The sequence below is a fragment of the Bombina bombina genome, chromosome 3, assembly GCF_027579735.1.
Source record: "Bombina bombina isolate aBomBom1 chromosome 3, aBomBom1.pri, whole genome shotgun sequence".
Lineage (NCBI taxonomy): Eukaryota > Metazoa > Chordata > Amphibia > Anura > Bombinatoridae > Bombina > Bombina bombina.
The window spans coordinates 792,216,988-792,237,553 of NC_069501.1; the positions used below are offsets into that span (position 1 = coordinate 792,216,988).

General features: G+C 39.5%; 1 protein-coding gene across 1 annotated transcript in view; it reads left to right on the top strand.

The window, feature by feature from the left end:
• TSGA10 (testis specific 10) overlaps positions 1-20,566 on the top strand; it is a 159,408-nt gene that overhangs the window by 19,885 nt on the left and 118,957 nt on the right. The window contains exons 4-5 of the mRNA XM_053705457.1: positions 12,841-12,991; positions 18,764-18,933. Coding sequence (XP_053561432.1) covers positions 12,841-12,991; positions 18,764-18,933 — 321 coding nt within the window. The remainder of the gene's footprint in view (positions 1-12,840; positions 12,992-18,763; positions 18,934-20,566) is intronic.

Sequence of the window (20,566 nt, forward strand, 5' to 3'; positions counted from 1 at the left end):
CCATAGAACAAGCCACTGAGCTGTTGTTCGTTCCTGGTAGAGCGCTTCTCTCTTTGTATGCAAATTATTATGACCCTGGGGAAGTCTCCCTATGGGTGATGGGGGAAACCAGACGTGGACTCCTTGCCCAGTGTGCTTAGAGGAATGTGGCTGCACCTCACTGACGAGGCCCATAGGAGGCCGAAACGATCATCTGGGGTTGTCATGTTCCTTGTTCAGAGGAGAATTGCCTGGTATTTCGGGGCTGGACTGACCGTAATTGGCGGGATCAGACTGATATACTTCAGGAAAGTTTTCTTCTGTGAAAAGCACACTGGTCTAAAAGAAGCTGCTTCCGGGTGGTAAATCGCCATAGAACAAGCCACTGAGCTGTTGTTCGTTCCTGGTAGAGCGCTTCTCTCTTTGTATGCAAATTATTATGACCCTGGGGAAGTCTCCCTATGGGTGATGGGGGAAACCAGACGTGGACTCCTTGCCCAGTGTGCTTAGAGGAATGTGGCTGCACCTCACTGACGAGGCCCATAGGAGGCCGAAACGATCGTCTGGGGTTGTCATGCTCCTTGTTCAGAGGAGAATTGCCTGGTATTTCGGGGCTGGACTGACCGTAATTAGCGGGATCAGACTGATATACTTCAGGAATGTTTTCTTCTGTGAAAAGCACACTGGTCTAAAAGAAGCTGCTTCCGGGTGGTAAATCGCCATAGAACAAGCCACTGAGCTGTTGTTCGTTCCTGGTAGAGCGCTTCTCTCTTTGTATGCAAATTATTATGACCCTGGGGAAGTCTCCCTATGGGTGATGGGGGAAACCAGACGTGGACTCCTTGCCCAGTGTGCTTAGAGGAATGTGGCTGCACCTCACTGACGAGGCCCATAGGAGGCCGAAACGATCGTCTGGGGTTGTCATGTTCCTTGTTCAGAGGAGAATTGCCTGGTATTTCGGGGCTGGACTGACCGTAATTGGCGGGATCAGACTGATATACTTCAGGAAAGTTTTCTTCTGTGAAAAGCACACTGGTCTAAAAGAAGCTGCTTCCGGGTGGTAAATCGCCATAGAACAAGCCACTGAGCTGTTGTTCGTTCCTGGTAGAGCGCTTCTCTCTTTGTATGCAAATTATTATGACCCTGGGGAAGTCTCCCTATGGGTGATGGGGGAAACCAGACGTGGACTCCTTGCCCAGTGTGCTTAGAGGAATGTGGCTGCACCTCACTGACGAGGCCCATAGGAGGCCGAAACGATCGTCTGGGGTTGTCATGTTCCTTGTTCAGAGGAGAATTGCCTGGTATTTCGGGGCTGGACTGACCGTAATTGGCGGGATCAGACTGATATACTTCAGGAAAGTTTTCTTCTGTGAAAAGCACACTGGTCTAAAAGAAGCTGTTTCCGGGTGGTAAATCGCCATAGAACAAGCCACTGAGCTGTTGTTCGTTCCTGGTAGAGCGCTTCTCTCTTTGTATGCAAATTATTATGACCCTGGGGAAGTCTCCCTATGGGTGATGGGGGAAACCAGACGTGGACTCCTTGCCCAGTGTGCTTAGAGGAATGTGGCTGCACCTCACTGACGAGGCCCATAGGAGGCCGAAACGATCGTCTGGGGTTGTCATGTTCCTTGTTCAGAGGAGAATTGCCTGGTATTTCGGGGCTGGACTGACCGTAATTGGCGGGATCAGACTGATATACTTCAGGAAAGTTTTCTTCTGTGAAAAGCACACTGGTCTAAAAGAAGCTGCTTCCGGGTGGTAAATCGCCATAGAACAAGCCACTGAGCTGTTGTTCGTTCCTGGTAGAGCGCTTCTCTCTTTGTATGCAAATTATTATGACCCTGGGGAAGTCTCCCTATGGGTGATGGGGGAAACCAGACGTGGACTCCTTGCCCAGTGTGCTTAGAGGAATGTGGCTGCACCTCACTGACGAGGCCCATAGGAGGCCGAAACGATCGTCTGGGGTTGTCATGTTCCTTGTTCAGAGGAGAATTGCCTGGTATTTCGGGGCTGGACTGACCGTAATTGGCGGGATCAGACTGATATACTTCAGGAAAGTTTTCTTCTGTGAAAAGCACACTGGTCTAAAAGAAGCTGCTTCCGGGTGGTAAATCGCCATAGAACAAGCCACTGAGCTGTTGTTCGTTCCTGGTAGAGCGCTTCTCTCTTTGTATGCAAATTATATATATATATATATATATATATATATATATATATATATATATATATATATATATATATATATATATATATATATATATGCACACAAATGAATGCACCCCGAAATTTAAAGAAAATGAATAATTACTCTGAAACTAGTAGACTGGGCGTGCATCTTATGTCCCTGGCAGCACTCTGTGGGACTATACTCTCAGAGTAGATTGGGTGTGCATTACCATGTCCTTGGCAGCACTCTGTGGGACTCTACTCTCAGACTAGACCGGGTGTGCATTCCCATGTCTTTGGCAGCACTCTGCAGGACTATACTCTCAGAGTGGACTGGGTGTGCATTCCCATGTCCTTGAGAGCAGCACTCTGCAGGACTATACTCTCAGAGTAGATTGGGTGTGCATTACCATGTCCTTGGCAGCACTCTGTGGGACTCTACTCTCAGACTAGACCGGGTGTACAATACCATGTCCTTGGCAGCACTCTGTGGGACTCTACTCACAGACTAGACTGGGTGTGCATTCCCATGTCTTTGGCAGCACTCTGCAGGACTATACTCTCAGAGTAGACTGGGTGTGCATTCTCATGTCCTTGGCAGCACTCTGCGGGACTATACTCTCACAGTAGACTGGGTGTGCATTCCCTTGTCCTTGGCAGCACTCTGTGGGACTCTACTCTCAGACTAGACTAGTTGTGCATTCCCATTCTCTGGCAGCACTCTGCAGGACTATACTCTCAGACTAGATTGGTTGTGCATTCCCATTCTCTGGCAGTACCTTCTTGGACTCTTCTTTCAGAATGGGCTTGGTGTGCATCCCATGCACCAGGCAGCACTCAGTGGGACTCTACTCTCAAACTAGTGGAATGGGCGGGGATCCCATGTCCCTGGTAGCACACTGTGGGACTCTACTCTGAGACTAGACTGGGTGCACATTTACCATGTCCCTGGTAGCACTCTGTGGGACTTTACTTTCAGACTAGGCTGGGTGCACAATACCATATGACATTACCATGTCTTTGGCAGCACTCTATGGGACTCTACTTTTAGACTAGACTAGACTGGGTGCACATTACCATATCCCTGGCAGCACTATGTTAGACTATATGGGAGTATTGCATCAAAGTGCCACACCTATAATAAAATAGTTAGTTGTGTTTTTCAATCACTTCACTCACATAAACAGAAAAATGCAAGAATCTAAAACCTATTTTCCTATACTTTATATATGATATATGATGTTTCCTTGATTATTCTTAAAGCCTTAAAGGGACAGTCTAGTTAAAGTAAACTTTCATGATTCAGATAGGGCGTGCAATTTTAAACAACTTTATTTCTTTACAGTCAAATACCTGAAAAATAAAAAAGCATATTTATTCATGATTTATATTTAATAATGTGTTTAAGGGGACAGTATACACCAATTTTCATTTAACTGCATGTAATACACACTACTATAAAAAAGACTATGCACAGATACTGATCTAAAAATCCAGTATAAAACCGTTTAAAAACTTACTTAGAAGCTCCCAGTTTAGCTCTGTTAAAAAGGTAGCTGGAACACCCACTGTAAGTGGGAAATAGCAGAAACTCCCCCCTCCCCCTTCCTTTGCATATGAAAAGACCCTTTACACAAACAGAAGCAAGCTGGAGTAGGTATACATCGGTATTCTCCTAAAACTCAGAGCAATGTTATTTAAAAATAAGCAAAACTATACATTTAAAAAAAAAGCTGTATAGGCTGTATAAATGGATCATCTACAAAACATTTATGCAAAGAAAATCTAGTGTATAATGTCCCTTTAACTGTGTATGTTCTATGTATTTTTAAATAGATATTCTGATGTTTATCTGTATATATCTATACCTATATATAGCTATATAGGTATAGATATATATTTTATCAAAAAAAATCATCAGATGTACAGTATATAGAAATATGTTTTTAATAATAAATAGAACTATTTCTTCTATGTGAAGAACATCCAATTTCCCGCTTTATTGAAGTCTATGGGAGAAGAAGGAAAGGCAGTTGCAATGTTTTTTTAGCACTTGTTTTCACTCATACGCAAACTTTTTACTTTCAACTTGTAATATGAAGGCAGCCCGGCACATGTAAAAAGCCTCTGTCTAGTGTAGTTTATGCTCCACTCGTAATAATCTATCCCTATGTAAGGTAGTCAAGTAGCTATGGCAGTTTTGAGTTTTGGTCCTTCAAAACAATGTAATTGTTTGGATAATAGTTATACATACTACTACTTATATATCAATATTGGATTTCACAGGAAAACAGAGATGTAGCTTTATATTTGACTTGTTATAATGAGCTTAACCCCTTAGTGACCACAGCACTTTTCAATTTTCTTACCGTTTGGGACCAGGGCTATTTTTACATTTCTGCTGTGTTTGCGTGTAGCTGTAATTTTCCTCTTACTCATTTACTGTACCCACACATATTATTATTATTTCTCGCCATTAAATGGACTTTCGGGGGGCGGAGCTAGCTATCGACAAGACCAAACGTGTTTTTCAATAGCTCCTAGCTTTTATGATCTAATTAAGGGGATAAAGTCATAAATATATATTGAAAGGCTTTAATAAGGAACCCCAAGATCATAAGCAGTTACTGAATACTTCTAGAGGAGCTAAAGAATACGATCAGCAGTTGTGATGCCAGCTTACATGTTTAAAACCATGCGGTAAGGACCGCCATGTTACTGTTGGGATATCTTCCTTTATCTACCCCACATAAGCCTTCAAGCAAACCTCTAGTTATCCACACACCATGGAGGATATAACGCTAATATTCAAAGCTATTTTTGAAGACTTCACAACGGACATGATTAGCTGCTTGAATCGTTTGAGACAGACTGATGTGATAATGAAAGTGCTACATTCTGGGCTACCGGGATTAAGTTCAGAAGGGCCAGTATTGTTAGATTTGCAGAGGCCACCGGATAGACGAACTGGGGACCTGCTCTCGTGAAATACGGCCGGTCCCTGGGAGCGGATTTCAGAGCATACGATCTGCAGTATGGAGGTCTTGGCAGATCCGCAGAACGATACACGTGATAACCCTTGCCATATTAAAAAGCTGGAGTTGGGAGGAGAGGGCCCCGGTTACTCCATTTTAACTTGTCCTGTACCTACCATATTGATAGCGAGATGCGCAGTGTGGAAGATGATTCTAGCGGCTTATTTACAAGAGGCTAAGGTATCCTCAGGAAAGTCCCACGCTGTTTCTCCTCAGCAGGCATTTAACGCTACCGGTGTGGGATAGGTTGTTAAATTCTACTGAAGATTCTCAATCAACATGTGCGATGATTAACTGAGACTCTGATAGCCGTAGAAACACTCAGCTATGGACGGCATATACATTTTTATACAACATACCAGTGAAGGTTAAAAACCGTAGAGTTTGTAATATACCTTGTAGGGTAGCCGGATATTATGAAACCTATGGTTCATTTAACATGGACGCTACATGCTGATGGGGGTTCGCACACTGTCTCTAAGACAATTCTGTTTAGAACCATGTTTTAGGTTAATTGTGTTAAGTTTATATATGCACTAAATTGATCTTAAGTTTACTGTTTTCAGTACACTTTCGCTTGTGTAGTTTAACCTTCTACCGTACACAGTTGTTATTATTAAGTCTCATGTGTGTCTGATAGCTGAAACAACTGACACTAATGCTGAAAGTGTAGTAACTAATATGCTAATTCAATACGTTATATGGTTATTTGCCTTTAGTTAATGACTTAACTCTCCTCTCTGATCTCTCTTTTCCCAGTATCTAAGTTTTGTATTTACCACATGTATCTGGTAGTAAAACCAATATAGGCCTATAGTTTTTAGACTGTCGGTTAGATGCATACAGGAGATGAATGCTTGATATGTTAATATATATTTTTCTTATATACAGGGAGTGCAGAATTATTAGGCAAATGAGTATTTTGACCACATCGTCCTCTTTATGCATGTTGTCTTACTCCAAGCTGTATAGGCTCGAAAGCCTACTACCAATTAAGCATATTAGGTGATGTGCATCTCTGTAATGAGAAGGGGTGTGGTCTAATGACATCAACACCCTATATCAGGTGTGCATAATTATTAGGCAACTTCCTTTCCTTTGGCAAAATGGGTCAAAAGAAGGACTTGACAGGCTCAGAAAAGTCAAAAATAGTGAGATATCTTGCAGAGGGATGCAGCACTCTTAAAATTGCAAAGCTTCTGAAGCGTGATCATCGAACAATCAAGCGTTTCATTCAAAATAGTCAACAGGGTCGCAAGAAGCGTGTGGAAAAACCAAGGCGCAAAATAACTGCCCATGAACTGAGAAAAGTCAAGCGTGCAGCTGCCAAGATGCCACTTGCCACCAGTTTGGCCATATTTCAGAGCTGCAACATCACTGGAGTGCCCAAAAGCACAAGGTGTGCAATACTCAGAGACATGGCCAAGGTAAGAAAGGCTGAAAGACGACCACCACTGAACAAGACACACAAGCTGAAACGTCAAGACTGGGCCAATAAATTTCTCAAGATTGATTTTTCTAAGGTTTTATGGAATGATGAAATGAGAGTGAGTCTTGATGGGCCAGATGGATGGGCCCGTGGCTGGATTGGTAAAGGGCAGAGAGCTCCAGTCTGACTCAGAGGTCAGCAAGGTGGAGGTGGAGTACTGGTTTGGGCTGGTATCATCAAAGATGAGCTTGTGGGGCCTTTTCGGGTTGAGGATGGAGTCCTACTTACCACCTTCTTCAAGCAGTGGTACAGGAAGAAGTCTGCATCCTTCAAGAAAAACATGATTTTCATGCAGGACAATGCTCCATCACACGCGTCCAAGTACTCCACAGCGTGGCTGGCAAGAAAGGGTATAAAAGAAGAAAATCTAATGACATGGCCTCCTTGTTCACCTGATCTGAACCCCATTGAGAACCTGTGGTCCATCATCAAATGTGAGATTTACAAGGAGGGAAAACAGTACACCTCTCTGAACAGTGTCTGGGAGGCTGTGGTTGCTGCTGCACGCAATGTTGATGGTGAACAGATCAAAACACTGACAGAATCCATGGATGGCAGGCTTTTGAGTGTCCTTGCAAAGAAAGGTGGCTATATTGGTCACTGATTTGTTTTTGTTTTGTTTTTGAATGTCAGAAATGTATATTTGTGAATGTTGAGATGTTATATTGGTTTCACTGGTAAAAATAAATAATTGAAATGGGTATATATTTGTTTTTTGTTAAGTTGCCTAATAATTATGCACAGTAATAGTCACCTGCACACACAGATATCCCCCTAAAATAGCTATAACTAAAAACAAACTAAAAAACTACTTCCAAAACTATTCAGCTTTGATATTAATGAGTTTTTTGGGTTCATTGAGAACATGGTTGTTGTTCAATAATAAAATTAATCCTCAAAAATACAACTTGCCTAATAATTCTGCACTCCCTGTATGTGGGCATGTGAATATTTAATAAGGAAGCGCTCTACTATAGCTATATAGCTTAATTTCTCCACTTTTTCATGTGAATTTTATATATTTTTATGCTTTGTTTGATATGCTCAGTGGATTTGTTGTGCATTAATATAATATTCAGTGTAAATTCAACTGGATTCCCTAGTCGGGAGTTCAAACATAACTACAGTCTTATATTCTAGGATGAAGGCTCTGTCTATATGACAATTTGGTGTAATCCATACTTGATAGGTATGGATATATTATACTACCATATTAGTTGACATCGTGCTCATAAAGGACATCCTTTAATATCTCCCTTAATAGGTTGATGAGAGATGACAAAGGTTCAATTATGCCCTTTAAACAGTTGCGCCCCATCCACACTAGATACTCTTTTATCCATACCCTAATGTTAGGGCCATTGAGCTTATTAGGCTATCCTCCAACCTGATCATAAGAAGATGTTTCTTTATTGTACATATCTGTCGCTGGACATAGGGCCCATGTCCAGACGATGGGTCTATTCTATGATAATACCGACAGGCAGGGCCGGATTTACATCTCAGGTGGCTGTAGGCACAAAAACCTGAAGCGCCCCCCTACCCCCCCCCCCCAAAAAAAAAAAAAGTGGAAAAAAATGAGGACTTTTTTTATTGTTATTTAGGACAACTAAAAATAAATATTAGATGTAAAATTACATTCTCCCTTTTATGGAGATGCACAAATACACACACCAATTGCAATATTTGTTGTAATGGAAGCTACACCAAAAATCAATATTCACTTGACTCAAATGGCCATACAATTTCTATTATGTATAACAAAAACAAATCATGTTAAACTTTTAATGCAAAATATTCTAAAGGAAACCCTATTTAAAGGGACATAAAATGTGACAGTTTGCTAGAGCATTTTAATATTGCACTAGTGCTTGCACAGAAGTGTGTTAGCCTCTTGCAAAAGAGTTAAACACATAGTCAATGTCAGTTCTGAGACAGCAATACACATCTGTGCAGACCCAGATGGGCTCATAGGACATGTTTATTGACTAGCCATTAGTGTATTGCTTTTCTGGAGATGACTTTGACTATGTGCTTAACATTTTGTTGGAGTTAAACACAGTTTTGTGTAAACAATAGCAATATTAAAACTAGCAGCATGCAAGCTCATCAACAACCTGTGCAGCCAGTGGAAGAAAACATAAAATGTAGGTATTTTTTCCACTACATGAAAAAAATCTTGTGAACTCTGATATTTTTGGTACAAATACACACAGATGTTACATTTATTTTGTTCTGAAATATAAATATAATATGATGTTGCTCTCAAAGGAAAACATGGAGGAATGTTGTAGATTATATGTAATCCAGGGGTCAACAAATGTGTTTAAAATTAGAAATTCAATTTACCACAATACAAAAATACCACACTTACTTGATAAAAGAACAGATTAACATTTTTTTATGTGATGTGTGTGTATGTATATATATATATATATATATATACACATACATATACATACATATACATACATACAAACAAATATGCCATGTGAGTGGTTTACACACATACACATTTTACAGCCTTACAGTCTACAAACTTTGTTGTCAAAGTGCCCTAAAGGCTGTAAAATTTGTAAATGACAATTGGCAGCTTGTAATAAAGAGCAGAGCAGCTAGTCCCACATAACCTCCACACCTCCAAGGCCTTTATAGAACAAAAACATTCATCCTGAAGCAGAATTTAACCCCCTGGCTATAAAAATGCCCTACAGCACATAACAAGTGAATACACTGCAACCCTCTCTGGTAGCCAAGGGGTTAAAGTGCTCTGCTTGTTATGTTGTCATTCTAGGCAGCATTAGAAGCCTTGTGCAGTCCTAACCTGTTGTTTTGAAGCTTTCATTCCTCAACAAAAAGTGTCTGCTACACATCAGCATGGAGCTTGGCTGTGTGAGGCAACAGAAGTACATAAAATAAAAGTGAAACTAAACATGCCTGGCAAAATGGGAGGGGTTTAGTTTTAATATTTGCCCCTCTCTCCTTCATGGCTCCCTCAACTGCTGTAACATATTCCCAATAAACACTCGACTCTGTAAGCACCTGGCAGCACAATTCTTACTAAAATTAATGCCCTCACAAAAAAAAAAATGCCTACTGTGCCTAATGGGAAATCCGGCCCTGCCGACAGGTTTCTAGGAGGTTTTGAACCAAAGCAAGTCCTATCACGTTTTCTAGTGGTGGAGGTAGAGGCAACCTTATCAAGTTATGTATGGTCCTTAACACTTATATGGCATAATATTATATACCGCTAATCTTACAGTAGTTAGTGAGCATAAATAGTCGGTTATGTGATACTCCATAGTCGCGCCAGTTGGTAACTCCCGTTAATAATCCCATCACTCAGAAATTTACTGGCTTCTTAACAGAACATATGCTCCCCCCCCCCCCCATACTCCCATAGGCTTATTATATAAGCAAAAGAAATTATATCTTATAGCAACCTTATTCTTTTTGATCCAAGAGCGACCATTCCTTTACTGGGAAATAGTCCGATATAGATATAGATATTAACTAAATTTCAAGGTCCAAAAGTGACTGTATGTAACATCGGAGCTCCTCTTTCTAGTCATTTAAATTGCATAGGCACATGAGTGGCCTGCGGATCATTTGGAGGTGCATTCATTTCTCACAAAGAGTGGAAAATGAGGTTCCAATATTTCTGTTTAGTGTTTTATACAATAGTACTGTATTGTCTCTTTAATTATACGCTGTCATGTACATAGTAATGCAATACTTTATACCCGAATGGAAAAGCTAACCAAATATTATTGTACCTGATATGTATATACTACTGAACTTTTGTTTATTGTTATGTACCTGCAGAACCTCAATAAAAATATATATGGGGGAAAAAAATGGACCTTCTAAAGATACCATTATTTTCATCATATCTTATAATTTACTATAAAAAATGATCAAATATGATGAAAAAATTGAAAAAAAAAACACTTTTTCTAACTTTGACACCCACAATCTGTTACACATCTACAACCACCAAAAAACACCCATGCTAAATAGTTTCTACATTTTGTCCTGAGTTTAGAAATACCCAATGTTTACATGTTCTTTGCTTTTTTTGCAAGTTATAGGGCAATAAATACAAGTAGCACTTTGCTATTTCCAAAGCATTTTTTTTTTCAAAATTAGTTACATTGTAACACTGATATCTGTCAGGAATCCCTGAATATCCCTTGACATGTATATATTTTTTTTTAGTAGACATCCCAAAGTATTGATCTAGGCCCATTTTGGTAGATTTCATGCCACCATTTCACTGCCAAATGCGATCAAATAAAAAAAATCGTTAACTTTTTCACAAACTTTAGGTTTCTTACTGAAATTATTTACAAACAGCTTGTGCGATTATGGCACAAATGGTCATAAATGCTTCTCTGGGATCCCCTTTGTTCAGAAATATGAGACATATATGGCTTTGGTATTGCTTTTTGGTAATTAGAAGGCTGCTAAATGCCGCTGCGCACCACATTATGTCCAGTATTATGCCCAGCAGTGAAGGGGTTAATTAGAGAGCTTGTAGAGTTAATTTTAGCTTTAATGTAGTGTAGTAGACAACCCAAAGTATTGATCTAGGCCTTTTTTGGTATATTTCATGCCACCATTTCACCGCCAAATACGATCAAATAAAAAAAATTGTTGACTTTTTTCACAAACTTTAGTTTTTTTTACTGAAGTTATTTACAAACAGCTTGTGCAATTATGGCACTAATGCTTGTAAATGCTTCTCTGGGATCCGCTTTGTTCAAAAATAGCAGACATATATGGCTTTGGCATTGCTTTTTGGTACGCACCACACTTGTATTATGCCCAGCAGTGAAGAGGTTAATTAGGTAGCTGGTAGGGTTAATTTTAGCTTTAGTGTAGATATCAGCCTCCCAACTGACACATCCCACCCCATGACCATCCTTGACCCCCCTCAAACAGCTCCCCTCCCTCCCCCACCCCACAATTGTCATTCCCATAAAATAAAAAGCCATTTTTTATTTTTATATAATCTATAATTTATGTTTTTTATATATAGCCTGCATTGTAGGATACCACTTAGCCCCCAACCTCCCTGAACCCCTCTACCTACTTGACGCCATGTTGGGTACTGGCAGCTGTCTGCCAGTACCCACTTTGGAACAAATTGTGGCCCTTTTCCATAGTGTAGCTGCCCCCCCCCTCAATACCCGACCCCCCTTCCCCTCCCAGATCCATTTCCCAACCCTGATCCCCCCTCTCCAAAGTTCCCGGTGTTCTGTATTATTTTAACCGGTACTCACAAATTTACATGCCATGGCAGGAGCAGTCCCACCCACTCCCGCCCGCTCCGGCCCCTCACACACCCCCTCCGTCTCTCACACACCCCGTCCCACCTCTCACACGCCCCCTTCAGCCTCCTCCAGCGATGGGCCACCTCCCTGCTATGATTACCACCCACGAACGATCGGCGCCATCACTGGCCGATGCAGAGAGGGCCACAGAGTGGCTCTCTCAGCATCGGATGGTTAGTAAAGGGTTATGCACGATGCCTCAACATCGAGGCATCGTTGCAATACCCTGAAAGCAGCTGGAAGCGATCACAATTGCTTCCAGTGCTTTAAACCCCAGAGGACGTGTCAGGCCCGTCCTTGGTCCTTAACTGTAATTTTTTTGTAAGACGTGCCTGAAACCTCCTTGGTCACCAAGGGGTTAAAGGAACACTTAAGTCAAAATAAACTTATGATTCAGATAGATCAGCAGTTTTAAGACACTTTCCAATTTACTTCCATTATCAAATTTTGCACAATCTTTTTATATTCACACTTTCTGGGGAACAAAATCCTACTGGGCATGTGCACAAGCTCACAGGGTATACGTATACTAGTCTGTGATTGGCTGATGTTTGTCACATGATACATTGGGCCGGAAAATGGAAGAAAAAAATGAATTTGTCAGAAAAAAAATCTACTGCTTATTTGAAATTCAGAGAAGGTGTTGAATCATTGTCTTTTATTATGCACTTGTTAATTATGCAATTCCACTGCATTGTGTGGTCCTTTAAAGTAATTTGCTTTGAAATTTAAAAATACATTTTTGGCATTTATCACAACAGTTATGCTGGTGCTATAATATATGTTATGAAAAGCGATTGCATCATAACAAATATTTTTTAATGTTAATTACTAGGATGTTGATTCTACCAAAGACCATCTAGAAAAAGTGCAAAATGATCTTGAAGTAAAAAAGGAAGAGACAAGAACTCTGAATATTCTCTTAGACCAGCTCCAGGACGAAAAGAACAGACTATGTAAAAAGGTGGAAAAGTTTGAGAGATCAGGTAAGCTGTTAAATGATTTAAAGAGACATGAAAAGGAGTTTCATGATTCAGATAAAGCATACAGTATACCCAACATACTAGTTTACTTCTATTATAAAATTTGCTTCATTCACTTGGTATCCTTTGTTGAAGGAGCAGCAATGCACTAATAGGAGCTAGCTAGACAAGATGCACATATGTGCAGCCACCAATTAGCAGCTAGCAGGGCCAGACTGGGAATAAAAAGCAGCCTTAAAAACTTTAGAGACCAGCCCTATTTTTCATTGAGTCTGCAGAATGTGAATGCCCCAGTTTTACTGGGATACTCCTTCCCCCAATATTTTTTTTTTAGAATTATATTATATTAGTTTATATTAAAAAAAAAGTACAAAAAAATACACATACAAATTTAGACATGTATATGTATGTATCTAAATATTAAAGCCCTTTGCCTGCCTTTTTTTTCTAAAACCTGAGACCTCATATCTTTGAACCCTTATAACCCTTATAGTGTAACTGTACTTTTCAATGTAATTTTGCGGTGTTTTGTGATACTTTTTTGTTTCATGAAACAGTTAACCAGAGCTCTGAGGTCGAGCTGTCCCGACATGCATTAACTTCAATTGTGCACAAGCGATCACGTTACTTTCAACTTGAAATAGGAGCGCTAAATCCATTGTGTGCAAACAGCCGCGATAAACCCTTTATCACTTCTGCGTAACTATTAGCGCACCACTTATAATCTGGCCCTAAATAATTAAAAAATACATCTGCATGCTATTCTTAAGATGATGTTCATCATTATATACTGCATGACTTTAGTGTATAATGTCCCTTTAAGGTATTGAGTTGCTGTGCAGGTTGTAAATGGTTGCACCTACAAAACTAACATCTGAGTCTGTCATATGGAGCCCCCTGCAGATTCGCGGCCAATCGGCCGTCAGCAGGGGTGTCAATCAACCCGATCGTATAGGATTGGGTGGATTGATGTCCGCAGCCTTAGAGTCAGTGCACCAGTTAAGGAGCAGCAGTCTTAAGACCGCTGCTTCATAACTGGTGTTTCCGGCGGCATCAGGGGCCATTTGGCACTTGATAAATCGGCCCCTTAGTACGAACCACTATTGTCGTAGACAGAATAACTGCAGATACGAAGATGAATGGCTCAGTACTGAGGTAGCACTTAAGTAACAGCTATTTACTTGTATGGAAGCTACTATAACATAATATCAGTATCTAAAGGCAGCTGTACAGTTCTCCATTGTATGGTGTAAATAACAAACCGCAGCACAGGAGTCATTATTTCCTAAATATTTAAAACACATACGGCTAGATTTAGAGTTTTGCGTTAGCCGTCAAAAGCAGCGTTAAGGGGTCCTAATGCTGCTTTTGGCCGCCCGCTGGTATTTAGAGTCAGCCAGGAAAGGGTCTAACGCTCACTTCCCTACCACGATTCCAGGCTACCGCAGATCCCCTTACACCAATTGCGTATCCTATCTTTTCAATGGGATCTGCCTAACACCGGTATTTGGAGTCTTGGGAGAAGTGAGCGGTAGACCGCAAAAAAAAGTCAGTAGTTAAGTGCTTTATGGGCTAACGCCGGAATATAAAGCTCCTAACTACTGTGCTCTAAAGTACACTAACACCCATAAACTACCTATGTACCCCTAAACCGAGGCCCCCCACATCGACGCCACTATTAAAAAAAATGTAACCCCTAATCTGCCGACCGGACACCGCCACCACCTACATTATACCTATAAACCCCTAATCTGCTGCCCCTAACATCGCCGACCCCTATATTATATTTATTAACCCCTAATCTGCCCCCCCAACGTCACCGCCACCTAACTACACTTATTAACCCCTAATCTGCCGACCGACCTCGCCGCCACTATAATAAATGTATTAACCCCTAAACCGCAGCACTCCCGCCTCGCAAACACTATAATAAATTTGATTAACCCCTAATCTGCCCTCCCTAACATCGCCGCCACCTACCTACAATTATTAACCCCTAATCTCCCCCCCGCAACGTCGCCGCTACTATAATAAAGTTATTAACCCCTAAACCTAACTCTAACCCTAACACCCCCCTAACATAAATATAATTTAAATGAAACAAAATAATATTCCTAAAAATTAACTAAATTAATCCTATTTAAAACTAAATACTTACCTATAAAATAAACCCTAATATAGCTACAATATAAATAATAATTACATTGTAGCTATTTTAGGATTTATATTTATTTTACAGGCAACTTTGTATTTATTTTAACTAGATACAATAGCTATTAAATAGTTAATAACTATTTAATAGCTACCTAGTTAAAATAATTACAAAATTACCTGTAAAATAAATCCTAACCTAAGTTACAAATACACCTAACACTACACTATCATTAAATTAATTAAATAAATTACATACAATTAGCTAAAATAAAATACAACAAAATAAACTATACTATAATACAAAAAAAACAAAACACTAAATTGCAAAAAATAAAAAAAGAATTACAAGCAGTTTAAACTAATTACACTTAATCTAAGCCCCCTAATAAAATAAAAAAATCCCCCCAAAATAAAAAATTCCCTACCCTATTCTAAAATACAAAAGTAATCAGCTCTTTTACCAGCCCTTAAAAGGGCTTTTTGCAGGGCATTGCCCCAAAGTAATCAGCTCTTTTACCTGAAAGAAAAATACAACCCCCCCCCAACATTACAACCCACCACCCACACACCCCTACTCTAACCCACTCAAACCCCCCTTAAATAAACCTATTGCTAACCCCCTGAAGATCATCCTACCTTGAGTCGTCTTCACCAAGCCGAGCCGAATTCTTCATCCAAGGTGCGCAGAGGATCCGGTAGAAATCTTCATCCAAGCGGCTAAGAAGAGGTCCTCCATCCGGTGGAAGTGTTCATCCAGGCGGCGTCTTCAATCTTCATCCATGCGGAGCGGAGCCATCTTCAACGGAGCCGACGCGGAGCCATCCTCTTCAACCAACGGACTAACGACGAATGAAGGTTCCTTTAAGGGACGTCATCCAAGATGGAGTCCCTTCAATTCCGATTGGCTGATTCTGATCAGCCAATAGAATGCAAGTTCAATACAATTGGCTGATTGGATCAGCCAATCGGATTGAACTTCAATCTGATTGGCTGATTGCATCAGCCAATCAGATTTTTTCTACCTTAATTCCGATTGGCTGATAGAATTCTATCAGCCAATCGGAATTAAAGGGACGCCATCTTGGATGACGTCCCTTAAAGGAACCTTCATTTGTCGTTAATCCGTCGGTTGAAGAGGATGGCTCCGCGTCGGCTCCGTTGAAGATGGCTCCTCTCCGCTCCGGATGGATGAAGATTGAAGACGCCGCCTGGATGAACACTTCCACCGGATGGAGGACCTCTTCTTAGCCGCTTGGATGAAGACTTCTACCGGATCAAGGACCTCCTCTGCGCACCTTGGATGAAGAATTCGGCTCGGCTGGGTGAAGACGACTCAAGGTAGGATGATCTTCAGGGGGTTAGCGATAGGTTTATTTAAGGGGGGTTTGGGTGGGTTAGAGTAGGGGTGTTTGGGTGGTGGGTTGTAATGTTGGGGGGGGTATTGTATTTTTCTTTTCAGGTAAAAGAGCTGATTACTTTGGGGCAATGCCCCGCAAAAAGCCCTTTTAAGGGCTGGTAAAAGAGCTGATTACTTTTGTATTTTAGAATAGGGTAGGGGATTTTTTATTTTGGGGGGATTTTTTATTTTATTAGGGGGCTTAGATTAGGTGTAATTAGTTTAAACTGCTTGTAGTTCTTTTTTATTTTTTGTAATTTAGTGTTTTGTTTTTTTTGTATTATAGTATAGTTTATTTTATTGTATTTAATTTTAGCTAATTGTATGTAATTTATTTAATTAATTTAATGATAGTGTAGTGTTAGGTGTATTTGTAACTTATGTTAGGATTTATTTTACAGGTAATTTTGTAATTATTTTAACTAGGTAGCTATTAAATAGTTATTAACTATTTAATAGCTATTGTACCTAGTTAAAATAAATACAAAGTTGCCTGTAAAATAAATATAAATCCTAAAATAGCTACAATGTAATTATTATTTATATTGTAGCTATATTAGGATTTATTTTATAGGTAAGTATTTAGTTTTAAATAGGATTAATTTAGTTAATTTTAGGAATATTATTTTGTTTAATTTAAATTATATTTATATTAGGGGGGTGTTAGGGTTAGAGTTAGGTTTAGGGGTTAATAACTTTATTATAGTAGCGGCGACGTTGCGGAGGGGAGATTAGGGGTTAATAATTGTAGGTAGGTGGCGGCGATGTTAGGGAGGGCAGATTAGGGGTTAATCAAATTTATTATAGTGTTTGCGAGGCGGGAGTGCGGCGGTTTAGGGGTTAATACATTTATTATAGTGGCGGCGAGGTCCGGTCGGCAGATTAGGGGTTAATAAGTGTAGGTAAGGTAGCGGCGATGTTGGGGGGCAGATTAGGGGTTAATAAATATAATATAGGGGTCGGCAGTGTTAGGGACAGCAGATTAGGGGTTCATAGGGATAATGTAGGTTGCGGCGGTGTCCGGATCGGCAGATTAGGGGTTAATAATATAATGCATGTGTCAGCGTAGCGGGGGCGGCAGATTAGGGGTTAATAAGTGTAAGGTTAGGGGTGTTTAGACTCGGGGTTCATGTTAGGGTGTTAGGTACAGACTTAGAGAGTGTTTCCCCATAGGAAACAATGGGGCTGCGTTAGGAGCTGAACGCTGCTTTTTTTCAGCCCAAACTGCCCCATTGTTTCCTATGGGGATATCGTGCACGAGCACGTTTTAGCTGGTATTGAGGGTTGAAGTGGAGCTAAGTTAGGCTCAACGCACCCTTTTTTGAGCCTAACTCAGCCCCTCAGACAACTCTAAATACCAGCGTTGTCTTAAGGGTGCGTTGGGAAAAAAAGCAGCGTTAGCTACGTGGGTCTTTACCGACAAAACTCTAAATCTAGCCGATATTTTATTGTCCCACATTTAGCATCAGTTCACTTTCACAAAACAGCAAAAAATATAATGTTATACAGTTCAATTAAAATGGAAAATTAAATTCAGAAGAGAACATTTATTATTTGTATACTCTGCACCATCTTGCATTTTATGCAGAATATGACTAGGTATAAATTATCTAACATACAAATTGACACATATTTTAAAATGAAACACAATTCTGATTTCCCAGAGTGGTGGTTTAACCAATTCTGACATTGTATGCAGGTTCCTACCTCTGGGCAAACTCAGTACAGCAAAAACATAAAATATCATCATTATCACATTGTCACAGTTCTCCCATTTATTTTGATTCTTCATTTTTTTTATTAGTTCAGACAAACATCAAACTATGAGCACTAATATCATCAGCACAACAAAATGTGGCTACTGTCAGGTTATAAGTCTTACTATGGCAATCACTTCATAGCTTCATAGCAATAAAGACATGAAACCCTTTATTTGAATTGGTTTCTTTAAAAGAATCAGAACCCCAAAAATAGAACCAAAGCTGAGAGGTATTTCTGATTGTTATGATAATCAGCTGGCAAATACAGGACCACCCAGGATGATGAAACATACTTGTTATCCTCACTGCAGAAGTAAATGTGCATGATGAGAAGGGCTTGTCATGTGCATCAAAAAGTTAAAAACATAGAGCATTTCCTTATTGCACTATGTTTTGTATTTCCCTTTAATATATTAACTAAAATAAGAAAATTATATTAAGTGTTAATGAGTTTTTTTTTCACAGAAAAGAACTGTATTTTAACAAACGGGAAGAGTAAAGCAACAAGTCCATCTAAGCTTGACTCATTTGTCAAAACATTAGAAGATGAAAAAGATTACTACAAGAGGGAAGCAGAAAGATTGAGGAAGATGCTTCGTGGAAGAAGCTGTAGTCCTAAACGCAACCAGTCCCAAGTAAGAAATATATTTATACACCATCAAAACACTTATTTTGTATTTTAAATTGTTGACTAAAATGTTATTGTTGGAATTAAAAATTGTTCAAGTTGTTTTAACCATCCACAGTAAAAGGAATGTTAAAGGGACATTAATGTAAGTTTCTATACACATTATACCTGGGTGATCGCATGACGTTATGTCTAAATCCATCCATAGTCAGCAGTCTCGTACATTAAAGTTCAGCAGATTGAAATTTTACACAAGAACATGATGATCCCAGCTAATGGACCTCATATGGATCTCCCTATGTGCCCTACACTGCCAGAGTTCTGCTGTCCCACCTGGTCTAGTTATTTGCAAATAAATGCTGCATTGTAAAAGATCTGCATATAAAATACAAGTTTTAAAAGCATTTAAAATTGTCATTTTGTTAGTAAAATTTGCATAGCGTTGCTTCCAGACAGTTATTTGTTAAAAGCTTTTTGAGTATATTTATTCTATCTCTTATGCTTTAGCTGTAAGGGACAAATACAAATCAGCTTCTGCACTGATTAAGCAATTACTTACATATACCTAGTTTACAAGTTGTGCGGTACGGCTATACCACTGAAAAATTGGCCTTTGCAAGCAGAAAATTCAGCTCACCCTTATTACAAGTCACGGTGCTACGGCTATTCCACTAGCGTTTTAGCCTATAACGATCCATAAATGGCTTTTGAGTGTGGAATATTCAGATCACCTGTATTACAGGTTGTGCGGTCCGGCTATTCCGCTAGCGTTATAGCTTATACTGCCACAATCCATTCCGCTATCAAAGACCAGTAGTTATGGATTTTGCAAAACAAAAATGTTACAAAGTACACTAACGCCCATAAACTACCTATTAACCCCTAAACCGCCACCCCCGCATCGCAAATACTATAATAAACATATTAACCCCTTATCCACCGCCCACCCTTATTGCCAACACTAAATTAAAGTATTAACCCCTAATCCGCCGCCCCTGCATTGCAAATACTATAATAAACCTATTAACCCCTAAACTGCCACCCCCACATCGCTCCTACTAAAATAAACCTATTAACCCCTAGACCGCCAACCCCACACATCACGACTACCTAAATAAACCTATTAACCCATAAACTTCCAAACACCCACCAAACTAAATTAAACTAATAACCCCTAAACCTAACACCCCCTAACTATAAATTAAAGTTACAATATAACTACCTTAAAATAAATAAAAACTTATCTGTGAAATAAAAAAAACAAGGCTTAAACTATAAATAAACCTAACATTACTATTTAAAAAAATAAAATATACCAAAAATAAAAAACCTAAATTACTAAATTAAAAAATCATAGCACTACAAAAAAACCTACAAAAAATAAGTCTAAAATTACGAAAAATAAAAAAAATCTAACGTTACAGAAAATAATAAATAAAATTATCCAAAATAAAAAAATTAAACTTAATCTAATACTCCTATAAAAACAAAAAAAGCCACCCAAAATAAAAACACCCCTAATCTAACAATAAACTATCAATAGCCCTTAAAAGGGCCTTTTGTAGGGCATTGCCCTAAGTTTAACAGTTCTTTTACATTACAAAAATACAAATTAAACCCTAACAGTAAAACCTCCCACC